We start from the raw sequence: 15601 nt of genomic DNA, 5'->3' as shown, positions 1-15601 counted from the left end.
ACTTTTATTTTGTATTTTTTTATTGCCATGTTTACAAATATTATTTTAAATGGTTATAATATTTTTTACAATAAAATTAAAAAGTAAAATTAATTACAAGAAAGTTTAATGCATCATATTTTCCCGTCCCACTTGCAGACTGCGGACTGTCAAATACATTTTTGCTATGTATCTGGTGTGATTAAAAAAATTTGATGCATAAAACTACCATGCATCATACACACACACAGCTTATAAACATGCACAGACACAATGACACATATATATACATAAATACGTAAATGTCAATATTATGATTATGAATATACGCCACACGCTCTTTGTCCTTCGTTGGTCCTTCTTTCTTCCTATATAACACTGAAATACTCTTTTCTGGGCACTTAAATATACAAAACACTGCAAAACATCTTCTCAAGTCATTGATAAAGAGAAACTGTTCAATATGGCGACTAACAGATGATGATGTTGGTCGACTGCACTGCCACCTGCCTTTGTACCCAATCCGAGACGAACTAAAGTCATTTCCGTCACCAGTAAAATACAGGGAGTTAGGAGCCCCTGTTTTTTACTGATTCACTAGCGGCTCGTAACGGACAACTCAGAACTAAAAATATAAAGGGTCTAATCGTAACAGATTATCGTTAGTTACACAAATTTGCGCAATTAGACACATTATATTTATAATAATATATAAAACTCAACGGGGAAAGTAAAAAAGCTTTCTCATTTTCAAGCAGGATATTTTTACAGCAAGTCAGAAGACTTTTTATTTTCGAGTAATACAATTCAATAAACGGATCAATCAAGCTTTTATCTTTCGTAAGCGTGGCCATAGAATGACTTTTATTTTTATCGTTGACTGAGCGGGATGTACCGTGACTTTAATATTTTGCTTTCGGCTTTTCAACAATTACAATGCGAAAAAAACACTGTTCCGTGTCAAAATGATTTTCGAAAGGCATTCACCGACAGATGGCGATTAACGTAAAGCTTCGATAACACGATAAACTATATCGCGTTTTTCGCGTCCGTGTCCAATCGTCAGTGACCTCCAAGCTTTTCAAATTTGAACCGCATAATCAATCAACTGTCGTCGATTTCCCACGCAAGGATTCAACAGCCAGACTGGGTTTATGAGATAGCCATGCATGGTGAAATCATAAAAGGCTGTTGAATCGTTCGTCCCATGATTTCCCGTCGGACTGTAGCTATTTGTGATCCAGCGAGGAACAAAGAACTCTATGATGTTTACGCCGATCAAGCCCGCGGGCACTGGCGTACTGAACGATACGGTGTTAAATACACCGCAGCCTCAAGCAACTTCAACGGTTCGACGAAAAAGCACGTACGTTCTCAGACATTTTAAACTCTTCGATTCTAAGCACGAAATGTTCGTTCCGATTATCTGCAAATCTTGAAGCCAGCAATTTTAACTGACTTCTTCTGTTGTATTGAGTTGTTTGTCAAGAGAATGTTATGGAAGATGCTCAAAGCTCCTATTGACTATAAGAAATGTTCACAAGAATGACTTAGAAAGATGCTTTATTTCAGGCTGGAGAATAAATTCAGTAGTGGGGACTTCAGTCAAGAGAAACAGAAGCGAATTCCATGTGAAAGTCAGGCAGATGATACGGATAATTCCTCATTGGGTCTCCTTGATAACATGTCAGGTATGTGTGTGTCTGCAAATTTTTCCCTACTAATATTTCTTAAATATTAATATTGTAATATCACTTGATATTGGATAGCTCTCACAAATGTTAGCACAGCAGATGAGGAACAAAAGCTGAATTATATTACTATGAATAAGGAGCTTGAATATGCTAGAAAAATTCTTCAAAAATGTAGCGACTTGAACAACTTTTCTGTGGTTACAGGTAAACAGAGGAAACATGGTCTTTTAAAAGCACTTACATATATGCATGTTTTGTTATAAAGACATAATATAAAGTTATAAAGACATTAACCTATATTATTTTAGACACAAATAAAGAAAATAATGCAAATGTACAAAATATGACAGGTATTTTACCTGTTTTAAGTTTTGCTTTGCCAAACAAAACTTGTATTCCTGATCAGAGTCAAGAATGCAGTATGAATTACATAGCTAAGACTGATACAACCAGTGTAAGTAACTGTGACCAAGAAATCTAATTAAAAAAAAAAAAAGTAGAATATAAGAATAAATTTCAGATTATTTTTAAGCCTAATGAAATATCAGCACACTCATCTACCCTAAGTAGTACAATAGAACAGTCTCTTTTAAATATATCATCTGATGGCATCAACTTGAATAGCATCACAAATGAGTTAGCACAATTCCAGAAAGAATTTAATGATGAAGAATTTCTGTCTGGCTCACAAGTGCCTGCACAACTATCGATTGATGAAGCTCACTGGCGACAAAATGACACATATTCCATGTCAGTTATGGATACCGAAAAACAGGAATTAGACTGTTCTTCCTTCTCTGGTATCATTGGGCCAGTTGACTTATCGATAGCGTATGTTAAATGATTATTCTTTAATGTATCTTAAATAATTATTCTTTAATTCTGCTAAAATATGCACAGTAACATAAAGTCTGAAATGTACAGGTCATGCGCTGGGAAAAAAGTATCTGTTGGTCAATACTTCAAACGTAAATGTAACATGGAAATGTTTAAAGATGATAAATTAAAACCAAGTTTTGACATTACTTTGGAAACTCCCATAAGAAAGGACAACTTGAGACCATTGATTAATTCGACACTCATGGCAAATGGTAAGTTAATGATCCTAAATTATATTAAATTGCTCCTTATATTCTGAATATGTATATAAAATATAACAACAATGTTACCATCAATAGAGCTAAAGGAGAAGAAAGAGCACACACGCGTTCCAAACTCGGCAGTTGATATGGGTGAAAATAGTATTTTAAGTTTGAGCACCATTGCTAGTACTTTGCAAGATGTTAATAGTGAGACACCACGGCGATTAGTTGACCAGCTCTTAATGGCACAGAAAAAAAAGAAATATTCAGTAATAGACGAACATACAAAGAAAGAAACATATACATTGCCTTTGGAAAGAAAATCTATGATGGCAACGTCTACAACAAATCCCAATAAATTTGATAATGATATCAGTCTAGTAGATCTCACGACAAAATTGTCACTGGATAGTAAAACTATGAATGACGCGAGTGAAAAGGAAAAAATCTCAAGAATATTGTCATTTTCTCCAAATAAAAATATGAAAGAAGCTAAATCTTTTGAAAGTGTGTGCGAAATATTGAAAGAAAACGCAAATGATAAAGATGTAACTTCTTCATCTAACAAAGATGCAGGTTTGTACAATAAGATTTTTATCACTGTGATATTCACTGCGAATCCATTTCTATTAACATTTTTATTGTCTTTATATCAGAGGACATATCTTAAATCTAAGCCCAATGTAAAATATATCAATATATCAATATACTTTATTCGAATAAGCACAAGAAATTTAACGTGATATTTTCTCATAGTTAAAATATCAGCCACAGATTTTATGTTCTTACAACATTCGGCATTATTATCCAATGATAAATTGAATATATTCTCGCATGTGCCACCAATGGATATAAAAAGTTATAGTGAAGAAAGCTACGATGATATGAATATACAAGCGATAGAAAAGAAAGAAGCAATGAAAGTGGATGTTTCTGATAACACGACGATAAGCACACAGTTCAAAGAGAATGTGGAAACTGAAACGCAGTTTGATTTAAACAGTACATCTTGCTTGATTATTAATTTATCTTATTTGGCAGATATTAATCTTTTTTACATTTTTTAAATATATCTTTTTGACTTATTAGATGATATAATTATTGGCAAGAATACGGACCAATTATGCAATTGCATTATTGGTATGACGTGTAAAGCTAATATAGAACTTGTAAACAAAGGAGACAGATGGATCACATGCACCTTAAAGCTGAACGAAATACGAGGAGATCAGCAAAGTATTACGTTAAATATTCTCGAAGATGCGATTTTAATAAAGCCTAAAGGTGCCCAGTTTGCAAAGGTAATTTCACGAAAACTTCATCTTACTCTTGTCACCAATCATTATTTAATTGTCCGCTCTTTTCCCAGATTAAAGTAAAAATAACAAAAATGTGCAAACCAATAATCGCGGTATTAAATATAATTGCATCGAACATGGTCGAAGCAAAGTCGAAATTTATGACGCACATGATCTGCTTCAAGCCAGAAGAATTCGAACTTGATATCATATGCAACTCACAGGATAAACAGGAATTAAATTTCCAATATGTGGCGGAAAACGTGGCGGCAAAAGTTCTACCTATAATATTTCACAACAAAAATAATGTTGATGTACCTGTTAAGCTCTCTATATTACATGTAAGATCCCTATACATGTTTGAGCATAATCAAAACAATATTTTGCAAGCAGAAAACATGAATATATTTTGTCATTGTTTTAGGAAGGACCAAAAATATTCAGTATTGATGATAATTTTAGCGGATCAGTAAAACTAAACGAATCTCATGACGAATTGATGACTCATTTAGTACTTAAGCCTCAAGAGAAATACGCCGCTAATATAAAATGCGAGAGATCACAATTTACAATGGGTAAGCATCTACTTACTTTGAATACATGTATTTGCACGTCGTGCATTTTTCTACCAGAGATATATGAAGATTTTCTCGAACAGATTATTCACAGAAACAATCGCAGTATTGGAAGAGCAAATTGATTATACAAGTACAATGTAGTGACGGAACAATATTATTCTTGAAGGAAGTGCTCCTCTGTGCGCAAACAGGCACTTGTAAGATTCAAGTCATCGACACGGATGTGCCTATAATGGTTTCACGACAGCACGGCAAACTGCTGAAAGTCATTAATTCGGGAAATGTCGCGACGTGCGTGTCTGCCGCTGTCGTGCCAATGGAAAGATATCAGAGAGCGGCACAGGAATTTTCTATAAAGCCATACGACATATCTTTACAAGTCGGGGAGAGAGGTTCATTCTTGATCACGTATAAGTCGCAGATTTCTGACACGAGGGATATAATCGAAGAGAGGTGACAATACAACAGGCAAATGTAAATAATGTCGTTTCTTTTGTGAAACTAATTTTCATTTAAAAATATTAGTGCCTACATCTGTTTTTTTTACACCTGATGTGGACTATAGGGAGAATATTGTTTTAAAGATATAAGAGAAAGTTTGGGTATATAGCCTAAACAAGATGTCTATGTTTAAAGTAAAATAAGAAACGACATTTGGAATAAGCTAACATAAGCATAATATGTTAGAGCATCAATATATTCGTTAATTTTTATTGCGCGTTCCTTCTCTCCACAGACATGCAAAGATAAAATTAGTCGCCGGCAACAACGTCTACTATTACATCGTGAGCACCGAGCAGAAACCGCTAGAAACGGAAAATGAAAATTATCCGCGTTGTGACACGCCTTGTAACTTAGTGTCTATAAATTCGCCGACATCTCCACAAAGTGTAACCTCTAGTAGGTGAGTTCGTACTTCTATGTATTCAGTGACCCTGCACCACAACGGTGATCTGCGACTTCTAGATCTGAATTTAGTTGTAGGTCCGGAGTTTACCAAGGCAGAAATTCACCAAGCAGCGTAGAATCCAGTGTAGCCGTAGCTGGAAGTGCAATTCCAATCAGAGCGACACATGCCGCTCTAGTGTGGAACAGTGTAAAAACAGGCAAGAGCAAAATCAAGGAGTTTACAATTCGTAATACGAGTAACAACAAGATTAAAATCCAGATAAACATTTGGGACGACAATAAGAGCTTTATGGTATAAATTGCACATTACATTATCTGGGAAAAAAGTTACATTCGCAACGTCAACATGAGCGTTTCGTATTACAGTTCCTCGGTGACAGGCAGACTATGAATACAAGTATGGTACTGGCGATGCAACGTACAGAAAGCAAAACTCTCGCGATCATATTCAATCCGTATCGTGTGGGTCCAGTAACTGGAAAGATCACTATCAAGCATTACACGCCTACAAAGGAAAATCATGAATTTCAACACAGAAGAGTGCGTACACATTCAGTATCGAACGTTTTGATGCATCTCTCAATGTGTTTGGAATGTAATTTCAATTTTAATCGACAGATACCCTTATATGGATACGGCGGCTATGGCAAAATGAAGATCTCGGATACATATAAAGATGCGAGTGGAAAGATATGGTTGGCGCTAGGCACTTTATCATCGGGAACCACAGTCTTGAGAGCGAACATGAAATTGCAAAATACTGGTGACTTGCGTACATTCGCAAAAATCAAAGTTGTACCAAAAGGTGTTTGTAATTTTCTTCGTGATTGTTTCATATATATAAATTCATATATATATATATATATATATATATATATATATATTATGTTATCGTATATAAATATATATTAATATTTATATATTAATATATAAGTGTATTTTTATATCTCAGTTATTTCTCCAAGAATGGATTCTAGTTGGCGTGTAACTCCGACGGAACTAATATTCGATCCTAAGGAGTCTCAACAAGTGTCGATAGAATTCTATCCCAAGAAGGAGGATTTTGCGAAATTACAACATAGTGTTGCAGATGTATCGCATGTCGCGACGATTAACGTTGTCTATGGGGATGAACCGACTCGCTGGAGAATACGGAGGTAATAAATACATTATATACCGACACAGATTAGCATGTGTTCGCATAGATTTTAGTTTTCGTTAAAACAAAAAATGCACTCCCTTTTGTAGATTATATAACAAAATAAAAGAATCGGGTGAATTATTCAGAAATGAAAATGATACGTTCAGAAATGTTGTTTATCCTATTTGTAAAACTTTTCCTGGGGAACAATTAATACCTGGTTTAACATCGATACGTGATCCCATTGTAAGTATTGTGTGTACACACACACACACACAGGATATTTGGTAATTCATGTAGCCATAGATGGAAGTATACAATGGAAGTATAGGATTAAGGACTGATTAAAACAAACAAAAGTCTTATACCGTTTTGCGATATTCGTAATAATTATCGAGTTATTAATTATAGAAATCTAACGAGTGAGCGCACACTGAGATGAATAATTGGAGCAACATTACAGCCACTCGTAGCCAGATATAGGAACGACAGAATAAGACCAGCGCATAGCCGAATAGCAATGCATTATCTTTCTCCTCGCCACGCGCCGGCAACAGTTGCTAGAACGACTAAGCCACGCTCTTGCCCAAGTGACTGCAATGCTTCTCCAATCTTTTAATATTAACCATCTCGTCGCGCATCCATTCGTTAGATTGCTATAATTAATAACTTGATAATCATGAATATCGCAAAATGGTATGGAATTTTATATTTGTTTTAACCAGTTCTATGCCTCCATAGACTATAGCTATGAATTATCAAACATCCTATATATGTATACGATTTTATTACGATTATTACGCTTTTTTATCGCTTGCAAATGTGTGATTACTCAAACTAAGCAATTCAATTCATATTTAAATAGCAAAGCCTACATGATCTTTGCACTGGAGTTCAGCAGTACGAAATAATGCTCACAGTGGAGTCTTGCGCAGATGATACTTTGCCTATTCTTCATGACAATGATGATTCACAAATGTATTATTCTCTGATAAGTGATAACAGTCACACGGATGAAGTGGGCGGAACAAGTTTTTTCTCTTCTCAGTAAGTTTTATTAATTTATGCATATACAGGGTGTTATAAAAGTCCCGGAAGAGCAGAATAACTCGAAAAATATGAGTCCTAGAAAAAATGTGAGGTACTGTGTTTTTATGATTTTTTCCTGGCTATCTGACGGTGACCTTGGATTTGACGTTGACAATGATCTTGAAGGTCATTTCAAGGTCAGGTCAATTTTTTTAAATGGGACCCTATACTTTTGACCCCAGAAATGAAAAGAGCGGAAAATTTTACGTTCGGATATGACTTTGAACACTGCCAAATTTGACCTCTGAAGGTCACATGAAGGTCTAAGCTTGTTTTAGGCTGAAAACGCGAATATCTTCGAAAATGCACCTGCTAGGGAGCAATGTTACGCATAAGAATAAGAATGTAGAGGTCAACGAGGGAACCGAATTCGCCGTCGGATTTTGCAAATTCAAGATGGCCGATTCAAGATAGCGGCCGATATTTAAGAATAACAAAAATTGAATCTCGTTTAAGGAGTTTTTGAACTCGTTTCTGAAATCGAATCCGACGTTGGATTTTACAAATTCAAGATGACCGATCCAAAATGGCGCCCGATATTGAGGAATTACCAACAATCGGAGTGTGGTCTCGTACGTAACGTAAAATCTCACTCTTCACATTATGGGGGGGGGGTAAAAGTATATGTTTCCAGCCTAAAAAAAATTAATTGACCTTGATATGACTGACACATAACCTTAAGAACAAGGTCAAGGTTGAAAACGTCATATCCGAACGTAAAATTTTTCAATCTTGACACTTTTAGGTCAAAAGTATAGATTTTCAGCCCTAAAAAGGTCCGGTTTGACCTTAATAATAATCTTAACTTATGACCTTGAGAATAAGGGCAAAGTATGGCTGAATGTCTCTCGTTGACCTCTACATTCTTATTCTTATGCGTAACATTGCTCCCTAGCAGGTGCATTTTCGAAGATATTCGCGTTTTCAGCCTAAAACAAGCTTAGACTTTTATGTGACCTTCAGAGGTCAAATTTGACAGTGTTTAAGGTCATATCCGAACGTAAAATTTTCCGCTCTTTTCATTTCTGGGGTCAAAAGTATGGGATCCCATTTAAAAAAATTGACCTGACCTTGAAATAACCTTCAAGGTTATTGTCAAGGTCAAATCCAAGGTCACCGTCAGATAGCCAGGAAAAAATAAAAACCCTGTACTTCGCATTTTTTCTAGGACTCATTTTTCGAGTTATTCTGCTCTTCCGGGATTTTTATAATACCCTGTATATATATATATGTATATATATTTCCTCTCTCTCTCTCTCTCTCTCTCTCTCTGTCTCTCTGTCTCTCTCTCTGTCTGTCTCTCTCTGTCTCTCTCTCCCCCCCCTCTCTCCCTCTCTCTCTGTCTCTCTCTCCCTCCCCCCTCTCTCTCCCTCCCCCCTCTCACTCCCTCTCTCTCCCTCTCTCCCTCTGTCTCTCTCTCTCTCTCTGTCTCTGTCTCTATCTCTATCTCTATCTCTATCTCTCTCTCAACTTAGTGTCGCTTGAAGTGTTATTTCTCTTATTAAAATTAATATTTTTATGTACAGAACCATGGAAGGATACGAAGCTCAACATCACGATTCTCGAGAAGAGCATTTCATTGTAAATCCGTCCACTGTCACTTTAAATCCTCCAATATGCAATGAGGCAACTATAAGTATTTCTAGTTTCTTCAAAGTGGCCCAATCATTCCAGACTAATTTGTTGAACTCGAATTGTCTCAGTGTTGTCCCCGCAGAAGGAACACTTCCTAGCAAAGGACTTTTTACTCTAACAATACAATGTTCACCGAGAATAGAACGTAATATGCAAGACGTACTTGAAATTTATACAGAGAATAGTAAAAAGGATGTGTTGGTCAAAGTAAACATAAAGCGACAATAATCATGTTGCAATATAATCAGAATATTTATTTCTCGATTCTCGTTACTGTAATCTCAGTGGATTTTATAAAAGCAATATTTTATATACAAGACCAATTTTCACAAACTTAAAAAGACTTCAAAAAATGTTTAATCGCATATCTTTTTACACTTTTCTCCTTACCATATTTCCTTTGTAATTTTTTAAATTTAATATGGAAGTTGTGGACGATGAAGTAATTTTAAATTGTACATTGTACTTCTCTTGTAAAGTTTGTATTATAGCAACCATATTCTTTACATCATCAATGCCTGAATGTAAACGTCCTTGCAGTGGGATATTTAATCGTGTAAGCATATCTGGCAAACTTCTAGGATAATACATAGAAAATTCACTAAACGTATGCTTCAAATCTATCCATTGCTTAAATTGATCCGGTAATGTGATGCCATCCAATTTGCATTGACTTGGTAGCATAACTTTCAGATCCCAATTACCGCATGTTACAAATGTGCTTTTGTTAGATTCATCAAAATATCCTCCCTTTGTTAACCACTCACAGAAGTTTGAGAATACATCTGGGAAGTAAGGCTGATTATCCACTATATCTTGAATAATTCCTGTTAGTTCTGTGCAAAATGGTGTGAGTATAGGATGGACCCTGGGCTTGATATATTCGTGGAAAACGTCTTTTAATTTCCAATCACGAGTAGACAATACTGCACATGGTAACTCTATGATCTCCTGTGGTTTGAGAGGTTGATGTTTCTCGCATGTGGCTTCAAAATCCATTACAAGAAGATACTCGAAGTTTTGCGTTATTTTCGGCGAATGACTTATCATCATTGCGGGAATTCCTCGGAGAATTCGATGAGCCATATTTATTCATCACACGCGAACTAATTGTCCCTGTATAATTCCGAAATAAAACAAACGTTGGGAAGTTAACCTGTTGACGTTTATATCAGAACTCTTATTTACTCTTCTGATTAGCTTATTACTTTCTCATTTCATCGACTGTTAATGAGTTATTGTCGAAGTAGATTTCTTATGAAAAATACAAAATTCAAATGATAAACAGGTAATTTGGTCAATACGTACATTACATTACTTACAATAAAGCTGCAATAGGATAGAGTAATCGTTTGCTGGCAAATAACTCAAGGTTCGTAATCGAAAAACGTTATATCTCTCATTTATAACTTTCAATAATAATTTCACGATTCGATTCTATTCTATCCAGAAATTGGAAATTATGTGAAATTATGTGTTAAGGCTCGTCTACATTAGCTGTAAGAGTAAAGCCCTAAACACAATGCCAGGCAACAGGCAATAAGAATAAAAATAGACCAATCACAATCGACTATTACAAGAATAATCTATTGCGATTGGTCTATTTTTATTCTTATTGCCTGTTGCCTGGCATTGTGTTTAGGGCTTAAGGCTGTAAGGTTGCAAGACACGAAATGAAATATTTTCATTCGTTAACAGCTTACGTTACAGCCTTACAGCCTTAGGCCCCTTGCACAATGCGAGGCAACAAGCAATAAGAATAAAAATAGACCAATCACAATCGACTATTACAAGAATAATCTATTGTGATTGGTCTATTTTTATTCTTATTGCCTGTTGCCTGGCATTGTGCAAGGGGCTATACTCTTACAACTATTGTAGACGAGCCTTTATACGACCAACCAAATACTTGTCGATATGAGAATCCTACGGGCCAGAGCACAGACTTCTGCATAAAGCTCTAAACACAATGTCAGGCAATAAGAATAAAAATAGACCAATCACAATCAATTATTCTTGTAATAGTCAATTGTGATTGGTCTATTTTTATTCTTATTGCCTGTTGCCTGGCATTGTGTTTAGGGCTTAACGCATAATACACAACACATAAGAGAATCAACCAATCAGAGTTCTTCATTTCTATCCTGAGGAGGGAAATGAAGAAAACTAATTGGTTTATTCTCTTATGCGCTATGTATTATGCATTATGCAAAAGCCTGTGCTCTTGCCTTACATCTCAAACGTGGTTTTGTACACATATGTGCCGGCCAATGATCGCGCGGTATTTCAAAATCCTCATCGCTTGTCTCACTTATATGCCGGCTGACATTCTGACAACCGCACGGGTGGATTATAACCTTTCAATTAGCTCGACATAAATTATAAAATAACGATTTTATGCTGACACGATGACATCTAATGATGAACAACTCGTAAACTTACCATGGTGAGTACAACGCTCATGACGTTGATAATGTTGATAACTGAAAACTATAACATGTTTCAGGGTCGAAAAATATCGTCCCAAAAATTTAGATGAACTTATCTCTCATGAGACAATAATAAAGACAAGTAAGTATCTATGTGCATTCTATGTAGTGAATGTGCACATAATGCAAACTATATGTAAGAGTCTGTTTGTTACAGTAAATAAGTTTATTGATGAAAATCAGCTACCTCATCTCCTTCTATATGGACCTCCTGGGACAGGAAAGACCAGTACTATATTGGCGTGTGCTCGTAAACTTTATACTCCAGCTCAATTCAATTCAATGGTTGTACAATTATTGTTGAGTGACTTTAAATATCTTTTTGTCTTGCTCACACCATAACTTTTTGTCATACATTAGGTGTTAGAATTAAATGCTTCTGATGATAGAGGCATAGGTATTGTACGAGGTCAAATCTTGAGCTTTGCTAGTACAGGTACTATGTACAAATCTGCATTTAAATTAATCATTCTGGATGAGGCAGATGCCATGACAATTGATGCCCAAAATGCACTTAGAAGAAGTAAGTATGTATCAATCTTAATATATTATAATCTTTATTTTTCTTATACTTGTTATTTTCAGTTATCGAAAAGTATACAGATAATGTACGCTTCTGCATCATATGCAACTATCTCAGTAAAATAATCCCAGCCTTACAATCTCGCTGTACCAGATTCAGATTTCTACCTCTTGCAGCAGAACAAATAATACCAAGACTGAATCATGTCATTGAGGCGGAGAAGTAAATAAATTTATTTGATACCAAATGTTTTTCTCGTGATTCTATCTATAGTTTGTGTTAACGTATTATGCTGTCTGTTAATGAGAATATCTTGCAGTTTAAATGTTACAGAAGATGGAAAGCAAGCGCTGATGACACTGAGTGGCGGTGATATGAGAAAAGTAATAAGTGTACTTCAGAGTACATGGTTTGCTTATGGCATAGTAAACGAAGGGAATGTATATAACTGTGTCGGACATCCATTGCCAAGTGACATACGTAACATTGTAAATTGGTTGCTAAACGAGCCTTATGATACATGTTACAAGAGTATCCTTTAATAACAGTAGAAATTTTTTAAACAAAGTTACTACTTCTGCAAGAACTATTAATCCTTAATGTATCGCGCAGATATTCAACAATTAAAATTGAACAAAGGGCTCGCGTTACAAGATATATTGACGGAAATTCACTTGTGTGTAATCAAAAGTAAGTATTTCCCTTCGACACATACGACACGTGTTCAGATCTTTTATAATTATTTGTAAGCGTTTATTTTTCAGTCGACTTCCCCGACTCGATATTTATCGATCTACTGTGCAAACTAGCAGAAATAGAAAAACGATTAGCCTCTGGATGTCGCGATGCTATTCAAGTAAATTCGCTTATATCTGCATTTTATAAGATACGCGATATTGAGACGTGAAAGATTTGCCGTGTAGATAATTAGAAAATGGTTTGTTCTGTAAATATGAAGATACTAAGTATCGTTCTCCATTAATCAATCTTCGTCTTTTTATACATATTTCACCAGCGACGTATATATTTTTGAGCATAATACTCTATTTTTCTAGTACATAATGTACATACATTATAATAAGTATGAAGCACATATTCGTACAGAGAAATAATATCGCATCCTTCTCTATAGATATTTAATTATAATTGTCAAGAATCATGTATACGATATAATACGATATAAATCTAATAAAATCATTTTTTTATTATTACAACGAAGTCAATTGGCAACGAAGTTAATATGCATTTTGTGGCCTCCGACCACGCCGTCCGACGTTTATCCGAAAATGATAAAATCGTGTGAATAATTTATATCTTAGATATGAATTATAACCCGAGATTGTGTTATCACTGTCCGGTCTCCACGCTTAATTACGTTCTGCCGTGCGTCTTATCGGCGACATAAAAGTCTGGAAAAAACAGTGCGTCAAAGGGCAGAATAAGTCACAAATCAGTCGAGTCACCATCGATTCCTTCCGCGTCATAAATTATAGCCCCGTCCCACCTGCCGCAGCTACTCCTACCTCCTCCTTCTCCTTCTCTTCCTCTTGCCTTGCCCTTCGGCATCGTGATGATCTCTTTACGTGCGCGGAAAAGTGCAAACTTCATCCACGAGATGATAACTTTCACGAACAGACAGCAAACGCGTAGAAGAAGGAGAGAACACCGTCGTGCCGTGTCGGGCTACAAGTCTGCAATCAGTGTATTCTATACTCGATCTTACAAGTGGAGCGGTCCGACAGTAGACCGACAAATGCCACCCAATCAGCACGCGATCGCTCGAACATCACGTCGACGAGAGCACATCGAAACTTGGAGCATGCAAGCTTCCCTCTCGTCGTTTCGTCCCCACTGAAACTTAAGCTGGCCTCGGGCGCACGTTACCTCTCGTATATCACGCATCAAATCACACGACGTTTACAAATAATACACACGAAATATCTACATTAGCCCATGATACCCGTACAGTTCTGCACACAGGCACAGAAGGATCTCACAGGGAGAAATTGAATTTCCCGCAGATATTTAAACGGTTAAAAGCGCTTGAACACCCGAGAGTAGAAGGAATACGCGAGTCAAGCGCGTAGTAGCTGATCGATGACGAGACTTGGTCACACGTTGATTATAATCGACGCGATCACGTTATCTCGCACGTACGAATCAATATCGCGTTTACGCCGCGATGGAGTACGATGAAATCGAGAGTTTCTCTTCACGGGACGGCGTAAAAAGTCGCTCGCCTGCGTTTGAATCGTCATTTGTATCACTCAGCGGCAACTTCACACCGGTGGCGGTTGAATGGCAGTTTCGTTCAGTCTCGCGATTAAGCAAGCAATTCGGCACAAAAGGACGAGCGGTCGCTGTGTGTTGACCGATTAGCGCGCGCGAAATCGCGATTAAACGCGTCTCTCCGATCGATTGGAATCCGCGTAACGTGCGAGTGACAAATATGCGTGTGATAAGTGCGTAATAAGTGAACGAATGAGTGTTCGGGGTGATGCGGCAGCCGACCGGAGGACCGACGTCATTGGCGACAAAACGGCGGTTGGTGAGTAACCTCAATCGTCAATATTCAAACATAACACGTCCTGAGATCATCCTAGATGCACTCAGCACGGCCTAAGGCATTCTGCAGGGCAGTCTGGACATGTCCAGGACATCTTGCGCTGTCCGGCTTTCCTCATTTTCCGCGGTTTGCGGTTGTTCTTCAACAACCGTCGCTCTCTCGTCTTTCACGTTCGCGATCGTGCTCTTTCGAAATATTGTACATCGAAATTCAAAGGCATTCGAATGTACCAGGTCTGTAAATATGAAACCGGAATTTGCCCATAGATCGTCCTAGCTGTCAATGTAGTTACTGTCAAATCGCGTCATTGGCGCCATTTCCATTTGTTGACATCTGACGAAGATTTTCAACTCGCAACAATACAAATTTCATACAACAGCATAGTTTGTAATAGCGTTGAACATGTCGAATTTTGTGCCTGGAAGCTACGATTTGTGGACAACATTGATTTTCTTTTACCATTTGAAGAAAACTGCTGCAGAATCGCATCGAATGCTTGTCGAAGCTTACAGTGCGCATGCTCTTGGTAAATCACAGTGCTTTGAGTGGTTTAAAAAATTCAAACGTGGCGATTTTGACGTGAGAAACGAAGAACGTGGAAGACCACCGAAAAAGTTT

At 36.7% G+C, this 15601-nt stretch overlaps 3 protein-coding genes across 6 annotated transcripts; 2 read left to right on the top strand and 1 right to left on the bottom strand.

The window, feature by feature from the left end:
* Positions 1 to 832: 832 nt before the first annotated feature.
* On the top strand, positions 833 to 9671 carry spd-2 (spindle defective 2). Of its 2 annotated transcripts, none has more exons than XM_011155144.3 (20): positions 833 to 1345; positions 1552 to 1670; positions 1749 to 1877; positions 1982 to 2127; positions 2194 to 2504; positions 2598 to 2764; positions 2852 to 3331; positions 3512 to 3757; positions 3845 to 4056; positions 4125 to 4394; positions 4478 to 4628; positions 4712 to 5084; positions 5368 to 5535; positions 5616 to 5832; positions 5907 to 6080; positions 6159 to 6345; positions 6493 to 6697; positions 6789 to 6927; positions 7547 to 7728; positions 9297 to 9671. In XM_011155144.3, exons 1-20 carry the CDS (start codon positions 1242 to 1244, stop codon positions 9631 to 9633), a joined length of 4317 nt encoding a protein of 1438 aa, XP_011153446.1. In that variant the 5' UTR covers positions 833 to 1241; the 3' UTR covers positions 9634 to 9671. The 2 variants fall into 2 exon arrangements, with proteins under 2 accessions (XP_011153446.1, XP_011153445.1); XM_011155143.3 differs by having other exon boundaries at positions 835 to 1345; positions 5610 to 5832.
* Positions 9672 to 9768: 97 nt separating this feature from the next.
* Positions 9769 to 10895, bottom strand: LOC105191622 (ERI1 exoribonuclease 3). 2 transcript variants are annotated; one of them, XM_011155147.3, is made up of 2 exons: positions 10728 to 10895; positions 9769 to 10521 (listed from the first exon to the last, which is right to left on the bottom strand). In XM_011155147.3, the coding sequence occupies exon 2, from the start codon at positions 10489 to 10491 to the stop codon at positions 9778 to 9780; it is 714 nt and encodes a 237-aa protein (XP_011153449.1). In that variant the 5' UTR covers positions 10492 to 10521; positions 10728 to 10895; the 3' UTR covers positions 9769 to 9777. The 2 variants fall into 2 exon arrangements, with proteins under 2 accessions (XP_011153449.1, XP_011153448.1); XM_011155146.3 differs by having other exon boundaries at positions 10714 to 10890.
* A 709-nt stretch (positions 10896 to 11604) lies between these two features.
* RfC3 (replication factor C subunit RfC3) lies at positions 11605 to 13591 on the top strand. Of its 2 annotated transcripts, none has more exons than XM_011155149.3 (8): positions 11605 to 11851; positions 11912 to 11976; positions 12052 to 12179; positions 12255 to 12417; positions 12480 to 12639; positions 12737 to 12948; positions 13030 to 13107; positions 13182 to 13591. In XM_011155149.3, the coding sequence occupies exons 1-8, from the start codon at positions 11814 to 11816 to the stop codon at positions 13322 to 13324; spliced, it is 987 nt and encodes a 328-aa protein (XP_011153451.1). In that variant the 5' UTR covers positions 11605 to 11813; the 3' UTR covers positions 13325 to 13591. The 2 variants fall into 2 exon arrangements, with proteins under 2 accessions (XP_011153451.1, XP_025159891.1); XM_025304106.1 differs by having other exon boundaries at positions 13168 to 13591.
* The last annotated feature ends 2010 nt before the right edge of the window (positions 13592 to 15601 follow it).

The sequence above is a fragment of the Harpegnathos saltator genome, unplaced genomic scaffold, assembly GCF_003227715.2.
Source record: "Harpegnathos saltator strain DR-91 unplaced genomic scaffold, Hsal_v8.6 scaffold59, whole genome shotgun sequence".
Taxonomy (NCBI): Eukaryota; Metazoa; Arthropoda; class Insecta; order Hymenoptera; family Formicidae; genus Harpegnathos; species Harpegnathos saltator.
This window is presented reverse-complemented; position numbering and strand designations above follow the sequence as displayed.